Raw genomic sequence first — 20,774 nt, 5'->3', positions numbered from 1 at the left:
GATCTAATCTCGTAGGCTTTGGAAATCTTCGAGGGTTAGTCTCATGATCTTCTCGTTGCTACCATCTTCTAGATGGCATCTTGGCTTGTTATTCGTTCTTGCGGTAGGAAATATTTTGTTTTCTATGCTACGAATCCCAACACCACGGAGCCCGCCGTGATCATCTCATGCATCACAGGCTCATTGGGTGGCGGCATCCCGGAGTTGGAGAAGGAGAGCGGCCCATGTCGCAGGGAGGCGAGATGCCCTCGTACATCGTGCCATCGTACACCGGCGGTGACGGCGTAAACCCGACCATGCTGGCGGCGTAGGTGTCGTGGAACATGGTCATGGCCGGCGACACCGACGAGAAGGAAGGAGAGCCGATCATACCTTGGGTCGGCCATGGCCCGGGGAATTGGCCGACGCGCGACTGGCTGAAGTTGATGGAGATCAGCCTCGCCTGTTCCTCCACTGCCGCCGCAACCCTCTTCGCGTTGCACTTCTTCTCCCTTTCCGCCCTGCCGCGAGTTTCGTTCCGCCGCCGCTCCTGATCCGCCGCTCACTCCGCGTTTGTCATGCCCGGCGGCCTCTGTTTTGACGCCTGCGGCTTCCTCGCCTTCGGCGCGCAATTGGCGGCAAGCTTCTTCGGCGGCATGGTGGTGGAAGGGGAGGAGCTGAAACTGTGGGGGGGGGGGGGGGGAATGGCGGTAGCTCCTCCGAAATTCGGCGGGGAAAATGGTTCTATGCGGGAAAATGGAGGGAAACCGAAATTAATGGAGGGAACTACCAGTTCTGTCACCGACAACGCGGGCCCGCTCGATGTTTCGCGCGCTTTTGTTTCGTCCGGAGTCCCCGATCGGGCCTCGGGAACCTGGGGATGGCCTGGGCTCTTCGGACGGATGAAAGGCCTAATCCGGACGAAAACGAGGGTCCAGGAGCGCGACTGGACCGTTTTCGTCCATCCGGATGAAAAAAATGCGTCCTGAAGGTCTCGTCGGGGAGATGGCTGGGATGCTCTAATTGAGTTGTTTCATGGATACAAGTGGGATCAACAAATCCTGAAATGGATGGATTACAAATTTTAACACCTATTTGATCGACATCAAAGGCATGCTAAGGAACCTACTGTCCACGGAAATGACACAGAGTTTTCTTTTGAGGGAACCAACAGGACTCTGCTGCCATCTGTATTAATTAAATCACAACTACATCATAAAATCCGGTAGTTCATCTACCCAAACTGGTTCATCTACCAAAACACACGGAAGTAAAGCCATCTATGTTGATAAACAATCAGCTACACAATTTGCTTCCCTGTTACAAAAAATAAACTCACGGCGAGAGAAAGTAGAGGCTTGACACAAAGTTTATTCAACAGAAGCATATTTCACCTTCAAATTTCTCGTGAAGACATTGTGGGTTCTCTAGAGAAAAAACATAGCAGAAAAGACACGTTTTAGGTTCTAGTTCAGAGTAGAGCAGGGTTTTTTCTTCGTAGAAACACACCCCTCAACTGGTGATGCAACTTGGTTATCATCGCTCTTATTGTGAAAGTCGCCGTAAGCGTGCGTTAAGGTCATGCCTAGACTCTCAGTAGTACGTGTTGCCTGTGTTGTGCCGTTGGAAGAAGTTCATTTTTTGCAAGAGTGTAAGTGATGAGATGGATCAACTAATCCGAGAGTTTTTATGGTACCCTATACTGCAGGCAGCAGTATTGAACATCTCACAGTTGATTTGGTGAGGGTGTGATAGACATTTCTAACTTTTCAAAATAGTGAAAGATTTATTTTTACGTAATTGGAGTTGTTGATGGGCCAAGATCTTAGCCCATGTGCAACCAAGATCGTCACCAGCCCCTGCCTCTGCCTCTCATGCGGTCGCTGTGTGCATCTTGCCGCCGCATCGACATAGCCGCCACGCCCTCGCCGACCTTGCGTCCTGGCCGCCACATCCCTGTACCCTTTCCCGGCGCGCTCCCGCCATCATCCGCTTGCAGCGTTGCCGCCGCGTTTGACGAGGCTATCTACTGCTTGTCATGTCCAGCGTTCTCGCCGGAGATGATCCGGAGGATGTGTAAATCCATGTCAATGGCGTTTGGTCTGTATTAGTTTTGAGATGCATATTTGCTCAATCTCCCCATGTGACCGTGTAGATATTTCTCTGTGTAAAGAATCATTGCTATAAATTAGCAAGTAATGTCTATGCTTGGAAACAATGTAACTGTACTTTGTAAAAGAAAATTTTCTTTGAGCAACTTATATATTTATATTCCAGAAGAGACTAACTAGGAATGTTTTGTTTGGGAAAAATATACACTTGTTTTCAAACACATCTTTCACCAAACGGACTGCATCATCTCAGAACTGGCTATAATGGGCATACTATTTAGTTACTATCAACCGGGATCCTTCACAGAACCTGACGAGGTCATGAATGGTTTGCAGCGACGACCTGGTGATGTTGTGGCGGTCATCACCTTCATGATGTCACACTTGTTGCGCCTGTAGCTTCAATGAGCTCAACCTTAAGTATTGTTTGCTGTAGTTGTATGGTCCTTCTTTTTTTATCAATCTGACCATGTTAGCCTCTGTATCCACCACACTGTAAGTTACAGTGCAAAAGAAAATTTATTGGAACAACTAATGTTCATGTTGCACAAGAGATGTACTGATTACTCGAGTGATGATTGGGAAAAATAGATATTGTTTTGTTTGAAAGTGCCAAATCATTCCAGGAATATCCAGCATCTCAGAACTGGTACATCTCGCAAAAAGCCAACTCTGAATCGTACCAATACCAAGCATCTTTCCACAGCTCGTCAGCTCACTGTGCGGCGCCTGATCAACCGCCTTAGCCTGCCCGGAGATCAACCAGCTGGGCCACACGGTGGTGCGCGTCGATGACGGCCGGAACCCTAGTTCGTAGCGATCGCTACGGGGGGCGCGCGTCGGTGCCGTCCGGAACCTAGCTCGGAGGGGTGACTCCAACGGGGGGGGGGGGGGGGGGGTGGCGGCGGCGGCCGGAAGGTTCGGAGGGGATTTTCCTTTTGGGTGGGCAAACTAGGAGGAGCGCTCGGGAGGTGGACTCTGCATTGCTATAAAGTTTGATCTTCCAAAAATGCCTTCGTCCGGGTACACTGGTGGCTCTAAGGCAGCAGGACACCCCTATACTGGTCATGATTTCATCTTCACCGTTAAATCCATCGATTGGAGGGCCTATAATCCACGCCGGGTACGGTAAAAGAGCTCACTAATCCGGAGCTAGAGCTAGATAGAAACAGTACAACTAAAGTTTGAACCGGACCGTACCTACATTGGATAATAAGTTAGGGTCCATGAAAATTAACAGGGAACGAACTAGTTCACAATACTAAATATGTTCTATAAATCAGAATGGTAAACGTAGTACCAGGGCCGGCTCTATGTTTCCGGGGCCCTAGGGCGAAGTTGACGAAATGGGCCACTAAGACTTATATAGATGTGTCTACTTTTGCATACAAAATTTGAAAAGTTAACATCTAACCACATGTTTTTAGCCTGAGTTGTCTACTTAATCAATGTCATATTATGATTGATGGAGAAGCAAAATACAATAAGTAGTATTTAGGGCTTAGAGTTTGGACGAGAAACTCATGCTCCATGTATGCAAACTAGCTATTGTAATCTTACAGTTTTTCTGTAAATGCAATAATTTGACATACAAGCAATTTAACACACCTCTAGTGCCAGATCAACAATGATAAAACATCATTACAAATATTGTGTTCAATTTGCCGTGCATGCGTACATACTTGTGTGTAGACATATCTCGTGTTTTGTTTTGAAGTGCCTGTGACCACACTTGTACGATAACTTTGATCAATATACACAGAACCCCTAATCTAGCATGCTAGCTAAAGAGATGAGTAACTGAGTGATTTAATCATGGATTAGACACATATTAAAGCATGAATTAGATCAGAGATTCAGGGACTGACAGAGGGCACCGGGTGAGCAGATGCGCAATATGTCCGTGAGGGGCAGCCGAGCCAAGGAGGAACGAGCAGGCAATCGGACGAGGACGTAAGGCGAGGCTGAAGAGTAGTCGCGTAGGCATCACGATCGGGAATACTCGAAAAGGAACAAACCAAGCCAATCGCTCAAACCTGGCACTACGGGAAAATCAGGCGCTGCCGTGCAGCCTATCTTTGCCGTGAGCTGCTGCATGGCAAAGAGCAAGCAGACCGCACGGCAACGTCAACACGCACGGCAAAGTCTGGGAGCAGCGCACGGCAAAGAAACCTAGCACGGCAAAGAAAGACTTGGCGCACGGCAAAGCAATATCTCACGGCAAAGTCTGGGAGCAGCGCACGGCAATGATAGTCGGACGGCAAAGTCCCTGCAAGCCGCACGGCAAAGAAACAATGCACGGCAAAGGCCTGGGCACTGCCGTGTCTCGCCCCTTTGCCGTGCAGACAGACCAGTTGCACGGCAAAGGGTCCTTTGCCGTGCGCTGCTCCCTTTGCCGTGCGCCAATATACATTTTATTTGTTTTTCTAACTATTTTATTTCATCTACTACTTATATTTATTTTGTTAATTAGTTTTTCTTTTTGATGACTATTTATTACACTATGTGCAATACAAAATTAGTCTCCATGTTCATCCCCCACATATATCAGGGTTCCGGTGCTCCGGCGGCCGTCCCCCTCCTTCCCCCAAAACAGCGGGACGACGGGTCTACCCCCGTAGATTTCTCCGCGCGAGGGTGCACCAATATACCTTTTCATAGGTTTAGGTTTGTTTAGTCCATGGACATATGGAAAACCATGTGTGGCACCCTTTGGCACAGTCTAGCCCCTGATATACCCGCGGCGGGACACTTCACCGTACACGTCCAGGAATCTGTTAAGTGTTATCGCCCGAAGGTGAGGAATGTCAGACCGGGGATCCATGCCATGCACCATTTGGTGAATCACACCTTGCACCATACTTTCACACATAGCATAGGTCCACATGCAAGATTTGGTGGGGTTCCGGTGCTCCGGCGGTCGTTCTCCCCCTCCTCCCCCCAAAACAGCGGAACGTGTGCCCTGGCGGGTCTACCCCCCTAGATTTCTCCGCGCGAGGGTGCACAAATGTACTTTTTCATTCTTTTAGGTTTGTTTAGGACATATACACATGGATAACCAATATTGGGACCCTTACTCCGCGCGAGGGTGCACAAATGTACTTTTTCATTCTTTTAGGTTTGCGCGGCAGGTTCTGGAGTATCAGCAGCAGCAGGCACAGATGATGCTGCAGATGCAACAGCAGCAGCAGATGATGCAGCAGCATCAGGCACAGATGAGCTGGCTGATGAGCCAGACGGCTCTATCTTCTCCACCGGGGAGTATTCCTGCTCCTCCACCTTACTCCATGCCGTGGATGCCGCCACCGCCCACTCAGACCCCGGGGACACCTATCACCGTGAACAACATGAACATCATCCGGAGCATGAACCGCGGTGAGTCCTCCTACACTTGTGCCCAACCCGCTACTTGTGCTTGTTCAAGTGATCATTATGCAAATGACAAATGCCAATTTCATCAAACCTTGTAGATTATGTGTCACAAGGCAATGACGATGAGGCGGGCGCAAGCAATGGAGGAGGACAAGGTTGATGGCATGGTCTTCGTGCACTTTGTCAGATTGTATGCTTGTAATGGATTGTAATATTAGATATTGCACTATGGACTCTATGTAACTTGTGTGGATGGACTATGAACTCTATGTAACGGATTGTATGCATGAACTATGTGTGCTCGACGTATTTGTGGTGTTGTTGATGTGTTTGGTGATCATATGTTGATATTTATGCTATATTTGTGAAATGCAATATTTGAACTGCAGGGATAAATGAAAAACAGCAAAAAAATGAAAAATCGGGCCCCTTTGCCGTGTGTGTGCACACGGCAAAGGACTTTTGGTCACTTTGCCGTGTGCACACGCACGGCAAAGGGGCCACGTGGCACAAGCCTGTGCTCCTGGGAGCTCCTGGAGGGTCTGCTGGCAAGGCCTTTGCCGTGCGGGCTGGCCTGCTGCCGCACGGCAAAGCCAGCTTCACGGCACAGTGCTCGCGCACGGCAATGTTGCCACGCACGGCAAAGGAGGTGCCGCACGGCAATGTTGAGGACGCACGGCAAAGGTGAGGACGCACGGCAAAGCTGTGCCGCACGGCAAAGAATCGCACGCACGTCAGAGACAACCACGCACGGCAATGGTCTTTGCCGTGCAGATCGGCGATGCGCACGGCAACGTTGGCTTTGCCGGCGCTCTCTTTGCCGGGCAACCTTTGCCGTGCGTGCACGCACGGCAAAGCCTTTGCCGTGCATATAGCGGCCTTTGCCGTGCAAAGTGCCGCACGGCAACTTCTTGTTTTCCCGTAGTGTGGCGGCTGGCGTTTCAACCGTTCGTCCACGGATGTGTTTCCCAACCTCGTCGGGCATGTGCTGAGCTGCTGCCAATTCTTTTGCCAAACATACACTGGTGAGAGGTATACATGAGAGGACGAAATCTAGGGCCCCTCTGAGGCCTGGGCCCTAGGTCGTCGCCCAAGGTGGCCATGGGTTAGAGCCAGCCCTGAGTAGTACCCGGTTGAAATGTTGGTTCGATTAGTGTTATCATACTACATGAAACTCAACACTCAACAGAGATGGATGGTACCACTAAATCCCTCCTAAGTCAATGTATAAGTCTGGTTCATCCACGTTGAGAAGTAGTCCAATGAGTTCCAGCATCATCAACCGTACAACTCATGTTACATTAGGAACCAAGAAGAGGTTCTCGTGAACATCACAAGTTCCTGATGCAACTCATTCCTAGTTGATATCACGGAGAGTGGAAAGAATGAAGGCAGTACAGACACACACACAGTGCCCTCGTTGCTCTAATTTCGGTGAAACAACTAAACTGCGAGTGGGTTTTTGGACGTCGACCCGTTATATATAGCTACACTTGCATAGGCTATGAGTTGCAAGTAAATGGCATGGACCTAGCACATTATTAACTTAACTCTGGGTAGTTCAAAGCATAAATCTTAGAAATCTAGATAGAGTAGCACCTCACCGTGACTTAGAATCTACAAATTTCTTGTAACTAGCTTTATTTTCTCTCTGTATCCCTCTTTAATTTTGTCAAATGGCTGAATGCAATTGATATGGTTTTGCTGCTACTTCTAGGTTAAAATTTTGTTTTCTAATACATAAAGGCACCATGAGTAGCCAAAATAGACAAGACGAAAAGCTAGGTTAGACATAAGATCGATTGTCGGGGACGGTCTGACGCCCGTGGCAGGGGCACTGGACCGTCGTGACATTGTAGATCTGATGTGTATGCAGCGGCGGATCCAGCATTTACCCAATGGGGGCGGCTGCCCCCACTCAAAGTTGTACCACCTTGTAATATGCCATGCTAAATACTGGTTTGCCCCCACTTAATAAAAGTATTTGCACCACTAAGCACATCTTTGCCCCCACTAAAAACCGATCCTAGATCCGCCCATGTGTGTATGTACACCTTGGCGGGCTTGTTGTCGACGGTACCGTGATAGTACCTAGGGAGGAGCGCCCGTAAAGCATGCCCCGTAGATGTAGGCGTTCACCGAACTGCGTTACCAAATATATGTGTCGTTTGCTGTGATTGCTTGTCCTCGGTAGATCGATTTGACACCTCCAACGTTAACAATCCATCCAGCCATCCACTAATAAAAAACATAAATCATGTCAGATCTGGAATATCCTACCACTGAACCACTAAATCTATTGCACAACATCCGCCTAATTAAAAAAAATCTCAGTTCTCTTTCCGCACGACGCGACTTCAACATTATTCACCCTCACCAGTTCACTTCACCACCCCTTTATTTCTAGATTATAATGCTATTTCAAAGTTTGGCTCAACGACCATGTGTAACAATCGAGGTTCAGAAGTTACAGGGATAGATGAGCTTCAAGGTTCATTAAGAGCATCGGCTTCACTGGTTTTGGATACAAAAGAAGTTAATATCGATACACTTTTCCATGCCATAGAAATACTTTGTAGGTCAAATTGATGATTTAGGAATACAAGCGGGATCTAGAAATTTTGAAAAGGATGTATTACAAATTTTAACACCAACTGTACACGAAAATGACACAAAGTTTGTTCAACAAAAGTTGTTTTATCTTCAAGTTTCTCATGAAGACATTTTGGGTTCTCTAGAGAAATACAAAGCGGAAAAGACACGTTTTAGGTTTTAGTTCAGAGTAGAGCAGGTATTTTTCTTCGTAGAAACACACACCTCCACTAGTTAGGAAACTTGGTTATCATCGTTCTCATAGTGAAAGTCGTCGTAAGCGTGTGTTGAGATCATGCCTAGGCTCTCGGTATGGTATACGTGTTGCTTGTGTTGTTCCCTTGGAAGAAGTTCATTTCTTGCAAGAGTGGAATGGTGCGGAGATGGATCAACTAATCCGGAGCTAAAGCTAGACATAAATTGTACAACCAAAGTTTGAACCGGACCGTAGCTACATTGGAGAATTAGTTAGGGTCAGCAAAAATTAACAGTGAATGAACTAGTTCACAAGACTAAATATGTTTTATAAATCAGAATGATAAAATTCTATATACATAGTAGTACATGGTTAAAATGCTGGCTCGATTAGAGTTATCGTACTACCTGAAACTCAACAACGACAGATGGTACCGCTAAATCCCTCCTAGCCCAATGTCTTAGTCTGGAGAACTAGTCCATTGAGTTCCATCATCATGAAGTGTACAACTCATGTTGCATTAGGAACCGACAACAGATTTCCATGCACATCACAAGTTCCTGATGCAACTCATTCCTAGTTGATATCACCGAGAGTGAAAAAAAATGGAGGTAACGCAAAGACACATACAAAGCCCTCCTTGCTCTAATTTCGGTGAAGAAGCTAAACCACGAGTGGTGTTTTTTTGGGCGTCGACCCTTTATATATATAGCTATACTTGCATAGGCTATGGGTTGCAAGTAAATGGCATGGGCCTAGCACATTATTAACTTAAGTCTGGGTAGTCCAAGGCATAAATCCCAGATATCTGGATAGAGTGGTACGTTACCGTGACTTAGAATCAACACCTTTCTTGTAACTAGCTTATATTCTCTCTGTCCCCTTGTTCATTTTTGAATCACATACACATGAGATCATCATTAAGTAAGTACATTATAGTTGTCACAGTTATGGAAAACTATATTTTCGAGGGATACAAACATAAACTTTTTTCAGTTACAGTGGAAAACTACTATAAAGTACAACACGCTCTATTCCGAATTATGCACACAAATATATAATAATTGTCATATATTAACTTCAATATAATTCCATGCTACTCCTAGGTCTATGTCATGTTTATGCTCTTAGCTTAACCTTCTAGAGCATCCATTACCATGGTTGGTCAAATTTGGAAAATTATACAATGTTAGTCCATTGAACGAGCTTTGAATGAATGTGATAACATAATTCTTAATCGTTGCATACAAAAGTAGTACTACAGCACGAAGATGCAGATGGATTTTTTTTGGGGCGGTTTAAAATTTGGTTTCATAATACGGAATACTTTGTTTAATTGATCCTGCTAACTGCTGCATCTACCACTACTAGTTTAATACGGAATGGGTTAGAGGGGGAGAAAACTAGGTAATGCAACAACAAAAGTGCATGAGCTGGTTTGTTCAAGAAGTATGTCGAATTTAATTATGTGACACTCAAAAACTCTGAGATTTTACAGCAAGTTTCTGAATATACAAAGATAAGTAAATTCATGCCAAGCTTATAGCGTTTCCATTCCATCACGAGGAAAGAAAATCATGATATATTTTGCTTTATACTTGTGATGTCAATTTCAGAAGTGCCAACTCATATGCATCTAGCTACCTGTTTTTTTCTAACTTGGGTTGTTAATTTCAATTCCATTAGGTGTCCAGTGCATTCATGCCACTGAATGGCATGCCAGTCTTTGCAAAATCATCGGAGAGACCAGAAACGGCCACCATGGCAGTCCCGGACCTGTCCCTGTCATCCCCTGCGATCGATGTGCCGTGCCTGGCCGCCCTGAGCGCTAACAGCAGCGTCGTCACGGACGCCGGAGAGCAGCAGCGGCAGCAGTCCCGCAAGGCCAGGAGGTGCTGGTCACCGGAGCTGCACCGCCAATTCGTCGCCGCGCTCTAGCGCCTCGGCGGCCCCCATGGTGAGTGAGAGGCTGACTGTACAATCACATTTTTGTATGCTGGAGTGCTGGGTTGGTCTGAAGAATTAGCATAGCAAGTATGTTGCTCTTGATTGGTGTGCCTGAATTTCTTTGCTTGCTGTTCATGCAGTTGCCACTCCGAAGCAGATCAGGGACATGATGAAGGTGGACGGGCTCACGAATGATGAGGTCAAGAGCCATCTGCAGGTTTGTTTCTAACCGCCTTCTGTTCCAAGTTCAGTCATCTGATCCATTCAGACCACACTACTGTGATCATCACAATTCAACATTGGAGCATTGACCAAGTGCACAAACAGTTCTGCAGAAATACAGCACACGCGGCGAACATCCGACAGCGATCGGCAGCAGCAGTCCGCCGGCGTCTGGCCACCTCCAGAGCAGTACACCACGTCACAGCACAGCACGTCGCAGTCTGGCTCGCCCCAAGCCCCCCTGCATCTGACTACCGGGTCCAGCCGGGCCGTGTCGGCAACCGCCGGAGACAGCTGCGATGGCGGCGAGGAGGAGGACGAGGACGGCAAGTCGGCGAGCTACAGCTGGGAGATGCAGCAGAACCGCACGAAGGCGGCGGCGTCATCGTCGTCTTGAATACCGCTATCGTTTGTAGAATTGCAGAGCCATGCTGCAGTGCTACATGTAGGACCAGAACAACGTGAGGATTCGGGATTGAGGCTTTTTTTCCCCTGTGTACAGCGAAGGAGAGACATCAGACTGAGAGATGTAATGTTTCGAGGTGGATTGTGCTGAAAGTAACTGAACTGATGTGAGTAATTGAGTTGTTTCATGGATACAATTGGGGTCTAGAAATCCGGAAAAGGATGGATTACAAATTTTAATACCTACTTGATCGGCATCAAAGGCATGCTAAGGAACCAACTGTCCACGGAAATGACACAAAGTTTATTCATCAAAATCGGTTTTACCTTCAAGTTTCTCATGGGAAAATTTGGGGTTCTCTAGAGAAATACAAAGCAGAAAAGGACACGTTTTAGGTTCTAGTAATTCAGAGTAGAACAGGGTTTTTTGTTCGTAGAAACACACCCCTCAACTGGTGAGGCAACTTGGTTATCATGGTTCTCATTGTGAAAGTCGCCGTAAGCGTGCGTTGAGGTCTTGCCTACACTCTCGGTAGTACGTGTTGCTTGTGTTGTGCCGTTGGAAGAAGTTCATTTCTTGCAAGAGTGGGGTGGTCAGGAGATGGATCAACTAATCCGGAGCTAAAGCTAGATAGAAACAGTACAACCAAAGTTTGAACCGGATCGTACATATACATTGGAGAATAAGTTAGGGTCCGTGAAAATTAACAGTGAACGAACTAGTTCACAAGACTAAATATGTTTTATAAATCAGAATGATAAAATTATATATACATAGTAGTACCTGCTTGAAATGCTGGTTCGATTAGTGTTATCGTACTACCTGAAACTCAACAGGGACAAATGATACCACTAAATCCCTACTAATTCAATGTCTAAGTCTGGTTCATCTGTGTTTGAGAACTACTCGATTGAGTTCAATCGTCAACAAGTGTACAACTCATGTTTCATTGGGAACCCAGAAGAGGTTTTCTTGCACATTACAAGTTTCTGGTGCAACTCATTCCTTGTTGATATCAACGGGAGTGGAAAAAATGTAGGCAACACAATCACAAGTACAATGCCTTCCTTGCCTCATTTCGGTGAAACAACTAAAGCACAAGTAGATTTTTGGGCATCGACCCATTATATATAACTATGGGTTGCAAATAAATGGCATGGGCCTAGCACATTATTAACTTAACTCTGGGTAGTCCAAGGCATAAATCTTAGATATCTGGATAGAGTAGTATGTTACTGGCCGTGATTTGAAATCACGCCTTTCTTGTAACTAGCTTTATTTTATCTCTGTAACCCTCCTTAATTTTCTCAAATGGCTGAATGCAGTTGATATGGTTTTTCTGCTACTTCTAGGTTTTTTTTTTCTCTAATGGCGAGGCATTACTGCGCCTTTTCTTTCTTTTATGCCTCCTTGTTCAGTTTTAACTCATATACACATGAGATCATCACTAAATAACTACATTATAGTTGTAACAATTCTGGAAAACTATATTTTTGAGAGATAGAAACATAAAAAAAATTCAGTTACGATGGAAAACTACAATAAACTGCAACACACTCTATTCTAAATTATGCACACAAATATATAATAATTGTCATATATTAACTTCAATACAATTCCATGCTACTCCTAGGTCCATGTCATGTGTATGCACTTAGCTTAACCTTCTAGAGCATTGATTACCATGCTTGGTCAAATTTGGAAAATTATCCAATGATAGTCCATTGAATGAGCTTTGAACGAATGTGATAACATAATTCTTAATCATCGCAAGCAACCAAATATCATCATGAAGAAAATATCAATCCAATTTGATCCCATCCATTTCGACTTTCTTGAATGAACTCTCATGGTGGGAATGGAGTTCACACAAATGGAGATGGAATGAGAAAAACAGTGGAAGATCAAAAGCTTCAAGGTTTTAATGGGAATGAAATAATATGATGACAAAAATAGAAGAATAAACATGTCACCGAATGGAGAGGTATTGCAAGATCACGTAGCAAATGAGCAGTACTATTTCCTAGTTTAGCCCATAAAATCCCCTCGCCCCCCCCCCCCCCCCCCCGAGCCTCCCATTCTTAAGTAAGACACACCTTAATCATGTGCGATTCTTAGTTAAATGCCCTTATTCAGCCATTTTAGATCCCGACATCTTAGACACATGTGTTATATTTTCACTATAGACCATTATGTCTCTATGTTGTTTTCTATAACTAGCAAGGTGACCCTCGCAAATGCGAGGGTATCATCTTTTTTTTATAATGTTGAGCACAATATTTATTGCATTGTAGGAAATATATTATTTTATTTTAGACATATGATAGTTATGCCACTTCCGTGACACTTTAAATATTTTCAAAATACATGTTGAGAAACATGCTATATTTTAGTGTTAATGTCTTCTAGATAACCGAGCGACACCGCTATCTTACCTTAACAAAATAATTATCTAGAAAAAAGTTCAAGAATATCGAGACGTGGTGCTACCTTTTTTTACGGGGAACCACCGATGATACTAAAGGAAGAAGGTTACAGAAAGGCACACAACAAAGATATAAATTACAATGAAGACCCTCTGCAACTCGATGTCGCCGGCGAGGAGCAGAACGTTCCGATGGCGCGCCCCTGCAGCATCCTCCCTTGAGCCTTGTATCGGAGGATGTCCCCTAGCGTACGGGAAGTCGTCGGGCCTCGAACTCCGGAGAGCCTCCGCCCTACTCCGTCGGCAACATCGTCTTCCATCATCAACAGCAGCTTCATCTTCAACCCAGATCCGCCGCCGCACAGGATCTGGCCGAGGAACGAAGCACAACACGGATTGTGGTGACCCTGCATACCACTGCATGTTGTAGTATGCCAGTCGTTGATATAACATTCACGAAGTACCAATCCGCAAATATTACATCCCTCAGAGTAGTACAACAGAACATAGCAGGTCCATAACTCATTCATTTATTATTACAAGCATAATATACATATCATCTCAGAGCTCCTCTTGGGTCCTAAGAGGGATACTCCTGGGTTCGCGGCGAACCCAACTCAACTTACAATATAGAAGTCTTACTAAGTTATACATTTATTCCCTCGAGCAGTTAAGTACTAAGAGTTCGTACTGCTCAGTTACTACTACTACTTATCGGTCTAGGCTTGCTCTCCTCCGGAACCCTCCCCGGTTCCGTAGACTATAAGGTAGTCTACACCTTCAACACCTCCAGAGAGGTCTGGTTCTTCATAGCCGATTATGTCGGCTCCTTCAGGGTTGTCGTTGTCCTCCTCCAGATGGTTCAGACAATCTAAGCAGGGGATTTAAGAGTGGTATGAGTACGAGCGTACTCAACAAGTTCATTATAGAAAAGAGGTGTTTAATGCACTAGCTACGATATTAGACCAGAAAGCCTAATACCAATGCAGGTTTTGATAAACATTTCTTCAAGAGGTTGCTTTTATTCCAAAGAACTATGTCCGTCAGCCTTCACCGGTTTACTAGAACTTCATGGAGTTCCTTTCCGGCAGCGTTCGCAGTTCCATATCCCGGAACAGGGACTGACAGGTCACGGTTCATTACACTCTGCAGAGGTGTGTTGCTTTACCCATAAGAGATCTTAACCTTGGTGCCAACCGGACAGCTTTTCCGTCCACACTTCCTATGGTGTGAGGCCCGGTATAAGGTCTAGCCAATCATGTTCCTCCGCTACCTCGAACACCCACCCGTTGTTGCAATCTCCGACCCTGGGTCCTCGTCGGTCCTCTTACACCAATTAAGGATAGACCCCGACCACGACGACAATGCAGAGCTCTATCATACATTCCTTCGCCGACAGTTGCAACCCATCATAGACCACATTACCGTGGGGACTTCTACGGGTTCCCCACCCTGCATCTTGTCTCTTGAGATCAAGTGCACACAGTAATGCGCATCCGTTGATGAACGAGAGGTGGAAACACTTTTGACTACTCTGTCCCACTCCGGATCTTATGGTTAAGACGGGTATTACGGCACAAGAATCACTGGACGACATTTGTTATTTAATCCTAGATGGATATAAACCCTTTCAATGGAACCTCCACCATATCAACACAATCCATGGTTCCATTGCCCACCACTTAGTCATATTCATAGTTATGAAAATAGTGGTTTTGCTTTTTATGCAATAGTGATAAACATAGTACTTTGCAAGTAATTTGATAAAAATACTCGAATGACATGAGAAAGTGATGAACTTGCCTGAACACTGCAAAGTGTTGCAGTTGGATGGTGTGGACTGACCCTTGTCCTCTGTTTCTGAAAAATAGCATCATTGTCCGATAAGGGCAATGGTTAAAGAAGCATTGATGCATGATTCCAGTTTTAGGGTTTGTTCCCCCCTTCCGATGTCTTATTATTTTATGTGAGAGTTTAATACTAAGAATAATTTAGGGATACTCTATTTAGGGTAAAATACAACCTTGAAATGTTGTCAAGGTGTTTTTAAAGTCCAAAAGAATTTATGGACTTATTTTCATTATTGAAAATATAAGGTGTGATTTAAATGATTATTTAAATCATCAAATTTGAACTTATTCTTGTTTAACTTCAAAAATTCTATTTCATATTTTATTATGATAGAGATTTTTATACTGAGTGGTTTTCATATTTTAATTATTTTTTAGATCTATTAAACATTTACTATGTATTTTCAAAGTTTCTCCATTTTATGGAATTGTGAAATGTCACAATTACCCCTAGGCCCACCTGTCAGTGGAGCCCAGTGGGTTGGGTTAGCCCAGCTCGGGTCCAACCGACCCGTGCGGTCGCTCCCACTTCTCCCCCACCGCGCCGCCTCAATGAACCCTAATTCCCCACGCGCTCTGGCGACTCGCGTCGCCCTCGCCGTCGCCGGTCGATTCCGGCGAACTCCGACCGCCATGGCCCTCGCCATGGGGCGCAATCGAACCACCCCTCGACGCCGGTCATTCTCCTCCGCGTAGATATGGAGCTGGCGTTGCTCCTGCTCGTCCCCGACCCCCTCTCTGTGGCTAGGGTTACGGGATCCGCGGCGATCTCACTGCTCCTAGGGTTCCTGGCGCTATGGCGCCGCCGTGAGCCTCGCCGAAGTGGTGCGGGGCGTTGCGGCGCTGGTCGAGGCGTGGCCTGGCCTGGCCAGGTGCTACCGTGCGCTCGGCGTGCGCCGCCGTGGCCGCCATGGCCGCGTCTGCTGTCTGCTCGCCCTGGTACGTGCTCCACCCTCTCTCTCTCTCTTAACTGTTCTTCTTTTTCATCCTCTAGCTCTGGCCACGGCTACTCCTCCTCGTGGAGATGCCTGCCGTGCTGATGCTCTGCTGCTGTGCCTAGCTAGATGTGTATGCGCGTATGCTTCTTCTTGTTCTTTCTTTGCTTGTCTTTCTTTGTGCTACCCTACTCTGCCTAAGGGCTTTGCTTAATTGTGGCTATCTTTGTTGTGCATGGTTCTGTGCAAAGTTCCTAAGCTATGTGCTTGTTTAAGCTTGCATTTCTTGCTAGGATCCTTCCCTGTGCCTCTGTTCTTGTTACCGTTCTTGCTAGACACTCAAGTGTATTCAATTATGCTGCCCTGGCTTGATTACTGTGTGTATTCCTTGCAATTTGCAAGTACCAGTGCTCTGATGTGCTATATCTTGTGCTTAAATTCATGAGCATGCTTAATTGGGCATTCTTGTTGGTTTAACAGTACTATTCAGTGATGAATGTTGTGTGCTTTATTTGTGTATCTTGATCCAGTGGTTCATCATGCCTTTGATGTGCTTCTGGATACAATTATAAAGTCATTATTTCTGTATCTGTTTATTCAGTTATGGCTTGGTGTAATTGTAGGGATTCGTTGCATAGAAAACAAAAAAATTCCTACCGCGAGAACGCAATCCAAGCCAAGATGCAATCTAGAAGACGGGAGCAACGAGGGGATGATCAAGACTAACCCTTGAAGATTTCCAAAGCCTATAAGAGTAGGCTCTTATTGCTGTGGTAGACGATCACTTGCCGCTTGCAAAAGCGCGTAGAAGATCTTGATCACGGTGCCACAATCGGGCAGCACCTCCGTACTCGGTCACACGTTCGGTGTTGATGAAGATGACGTCCTTCTCCCCGTTCCAGCGGGCAGCGGAAGTAGTAGCCCCTCCTTGAATCCGGCAGCACGACGGCGTGGTGGCGGTGGCGGTGGAGATCTCCGGCGGAGCTTCGTTAAGCGTGCGGGAGAAGAGGAGGAGAGAGGGGGCGGCTAGGGTTTGGGAGAGGGGGTGGCCGGCCACCTAGGGGTGTGGCCAAGCTATGGGCTTGTGGTGGTCAGCCCCCTCTCCTATGCCCCTCATTATATAGGTGGAAGCCCCAAGTGTTGGACTACAAGTCTTCGAATAATACCCGAACCAAAAACCTTCCATGTGTAGGGAAACCTACCCAAGGTGGGAATCCCACTTGGGGTGGGATTCCCCCCTTCCATGAGGGGGGTTGGCCGGCCACCCTTGGGGAGTCCACCTTGGACTCCTCCCCTTTAGGGTTGGCTGGCCATGCAAGGTGGAGTCCCTCCGGGACTCTACTTTCCATGGTGATTTCTTCCGGACTTTTCTAGAACCTTCTAGAACCTGCCATAAATGCACCGGATCATTTCCAAACTTGGAATATGACTTCCTATATATGAATCTTATTCTCCGGACCATTCCAGAACTCCTCTGATGTTCGGGATCTCATCCGGGGCTCCGAACAAATATTCGAACTCCATTCCATATTCAAGTTCTACCCACTACAAGAGATCTGATATACTGTGATGAGCTCTAGACGTCATGTAATAGCAATAAACGTCACAAAAGACCCCTCTGTGACATAGTTTGAGCGTCACAAGCATCGTCACAGAATCCCTGTCACAGATTACTCCCTAGTGACGCGGTGCGCGAGAAAACGTCACTAAGTATGGATGACGTCATATGTGATGTCAGCACCTAGGGGATCATCCGAATGTCACGGATTATCGTCACGGATGCAGATGACATCATAGGTGATGTCATGAGATTAATTTTTTAAATCCTGGATTGTTTTTTTCGTTTTTTACTTTTTCTAAAAGTATATTATTTACTTTGAATATTTATGCTTTGACTGATATCTTTACTAATTCAACTTTTGTTAAACCATCGGAAATATCCCATATATCTTTGTCTTACGCTAGTCTGCAGTTCACTTAGGCCATGGACGTGTTCACTATCATAGTAAAGCTTTATTCGCTGAAAGTCGAAAGTACATACTGAAATTACAAAGTATATATCACCATGCTGAAAATAAATTGTCACTGAAACACATAAATTACACACACTAATTCATCCATTGCACTGACCAGAAACTACACTACTAATGTTATCTTTCAATTCTACAGACACACACTTATTCTTCACTTCTATGCGGACCCAAGTTGAAGCAAACACAAGAAGCCAGGAATTGTTTCTAACCGATGTGTCCTCTGCTATCAAGTCCAGTTTATCTTTCCAGCCTGCTGCACTCAATAAGAAAAGGTTTTTTATACATGAGTTTGATTTCGATTGACCCAAGAGTGCAATCTAACAATGAAAGTAGCATCATACCTTTGGCGTTATGAATAAACCTGCAGCAGTTCACTAAATAACAACTCTAAATGGACATACTAGAAACAATAAAAGACGTTAGTACGTAGCAAAGTTTTTTTTTCGACCAGGCTGCGCATCCTTCTTGGAACTAAAAAAATAAGCGCATTTACCCATAATGATTTTAGTATGCAGAAGTACCAAAATTTTAAATAAAATACAATGAAGCACAATAAATCATGAAACTATATTCACATATAGTTCCATATTGATACTGGTACTAGTAGTAAGTTAGATATCAAGTAGGTACACTAATTCTTGATCATGTGAGTTAGTACCTTGTGCTCAGGATCTGTGTATACGTAATCCAATGGAAAGGGCAACTGCAACAAAAATAGTTTAGACAAAGTTACTTAGGGCTGAAACGAGATGTAAATATTACCAGTAAACTATTCACATCATATATGAATAACCGGAGTGTAAGCCATGCATTATATACGATTTCCTAATTGAGGGGAATAAATTACCTGATACTAAACCAAATATCAATCCTTGCTTTAAGAACCTTCCCAAGACAGAAAGCTAACCGCAAAACGCAAAACAAAAAACAGGGGATCATGTGAGTAATATATTGTTTAGAGAAAAAAACAAGTGCTCCTTACAAATTGAAACATTCGTAATTGCTAGCATATATGTTTCGCAAATCTGGTTTCTCGGAAAATAATACTGCCACAATAAAAAGATGCAGATCTTATCTTTAATTTGTTCCTCAATATGTTACCATGGGGTCATTTTCCTTGGCGAGTCCATGCAGATCACCAAAAACAAAAAAGAACAAATAATTGTAGGTTTGATAAACTCAATAGTAGGAAATGATCAAACAAAAGAGAATTTTAGAAATCATTCTCCTAAGAATAATTATCAGCTAGAACTATACTCCATTTCATAAGATGTAACAGAATTAAAAAGACTAAATAGAAGCATGAAAAACGAGTGAGACTAAGGTACATGGCATTATTTATGCATGTGTAGATAGAGAAAATCATGCCAAAAAACTGATAACGAGGATATTACGTATCTGTTCATGCAAAAAGCAGATTTCCATCCTGGCTAGCATGTTCACAATCTGAAAATTGGTCCCAACAACAGCTGAAGTACTGTACTGAAACACATAACAAAGTACAGCCGAATGCTTTAGAACAAAGAACATGATGCGTTGTAATCCAGTAAATATGTAGCAATAACATAGAATTCTACGACCAGCAAACACCCATGAACTGTAACAGATAATTAGAAGTATGGGGCTTGCTAGACATGTGATCCACTTTTATGAAGCTACTGCAATGGTCCGTACAACAAATGGGCACTTTGGGAGAAAAGGAACTTACATCAGCAGCGATTCTTTCTCAGATTATAGCAGATGCAGCTGGAATAGACAAGAAGCTGTGTTGTCCAACCCAAACACGTCTCACTCCATTAGTAGCAGCCACTTTTGTGATGATCTATAACAAAAAGGAAAGTCAAATGTCAAAGCATAGTTCACTGAAAATGACGATGGGCTAATAAAACTAATATAATACGAAGTACATTCATGAAAATGATGACGTGCTAAGGTAACTTAAATAATACAAAGTAGATATCATCCACAGAGCTGACTGTTCAACTGTTAAGGTATATATATACATGATGCACTGGTATAATAAATAGGAATACTTCAACTATTAAGGTTTAATAGATATCATCTGGCAATGGCTACAAAAAAATTAGAAGGTACAAGAGAAAAGTCAGCAAGAACACTAAAAGGCAGGCTGAAGCCGGACTACAGAGAGCACTTGCCCCTGTGCACTACGTGGCTCAATTTCCAGAAGCAAGGTTGCAGACTTGCAGTATCAAAGGCTTACAACTTGTGTTGCTGAAATGCAATAGTCCAAGATATGTATGGTTCAGCACCTATAAAGAACACAGTAAAAGCATACAGGACATGTTTGATTGGTGCCCAAATTTGCCTCGCCAAAAATAATGTCATCCGATGAGACCTCAGCCATATCTCTTATAGTCCTACCAAGTAATTGGATAAGTAAGAGCTCATGAATCATTCGTCAAAAAACTTTAAAGGCCAATTCTTGCCCATGTTCGGTAGGGCTGCGCGCAGCAGCGCAGGTACTAAGCTAATACACCCTAGTCATGAGATTGTCAGACTCACGGTGAGTTGTTTGACACGGGCAGTTGTTTTCCACTTTGGATTTACAAATCAGAGTGAGCGATACCAAGAACGATGGGAAAGAAGGATGGTGCTCACCACGGTTGAGATACCTGACTAGGTCGCCGTGCCTGATGGTGGCCCGGTAGTGAAGAAAGGAGGAGACCATGCCCTGGTGGCCGCAGG

At 44.7% G+C, this 20,774-nt stretch overlaps 1 protein-coding gene and 1 long non-coding RNA gene across 3 annotated transcripts in view; one reads left to right on the top strand and one right to left on the bottom strand.

The window, feature by feature from the left end:
- LOC127298915 (transcription factor HHO6) overlaps positions 1 to 20,774 on the top strand; it is a 71,225-nt gene that overhangs the window by 36,632 nt on the left and 13,819 nt on the right. The window contains exons 4-5 of one of the 2 annotated variants that reach the window (XM_071819743.1): positions 10,338 to 10,414; positions 10,525 to 10,899. The exons of the other annotated variant lie outside the window; for it this stretch is intronic. Coding sequence (XP_071675844.1) covers positions 10,338 to 10,414; positions 10,525 to 10,884 — 437 coding nt within the window. The 3' untranslated portion in view covers positions 10,885 to 10,899. Of the gene's footprint in view, positions 1 to 10,337; positions 10,415 to 10,524; positions 10,900 to 20,774 lie in introns of those variants that run through there. 2 annotated transcript variants of the gene reach the window in all.
- Positions 18,104 to 20,089, bottom strand: LOC127298917 (uncharacterized). Its single transcript, XR_011745889.1, has 3 exons — positions 18,916 to 20,089; positions 18,727 to 18,771; positions 18,104 to 18,539 (listed from the first exon to the last, which is right to left on the bottom strand). It is a non-coding gene; the product is annotated as an uncharacterized lncRNA (long non-coding RNA).

Source organism: Lolium perenne, chromosome 5 (assembly GCF_019359855.2).
Source record: "Lolium perenne isolate Kyuss_39 chromosome 5, Kyuss_2.0, whole genome shotgun sequence".
Lineage (NCBI taxonomy): Eukaryota > Viridiplantae > Streptophyta > Magnoliopsida > Poales > Poaceae > Lolium > Lolium perenne.
The sequence above is the reverse complement of the archived record's forward strand: the minus strand, read 5'-3'. Positions and strand labels throughout refer to the sequence as shown.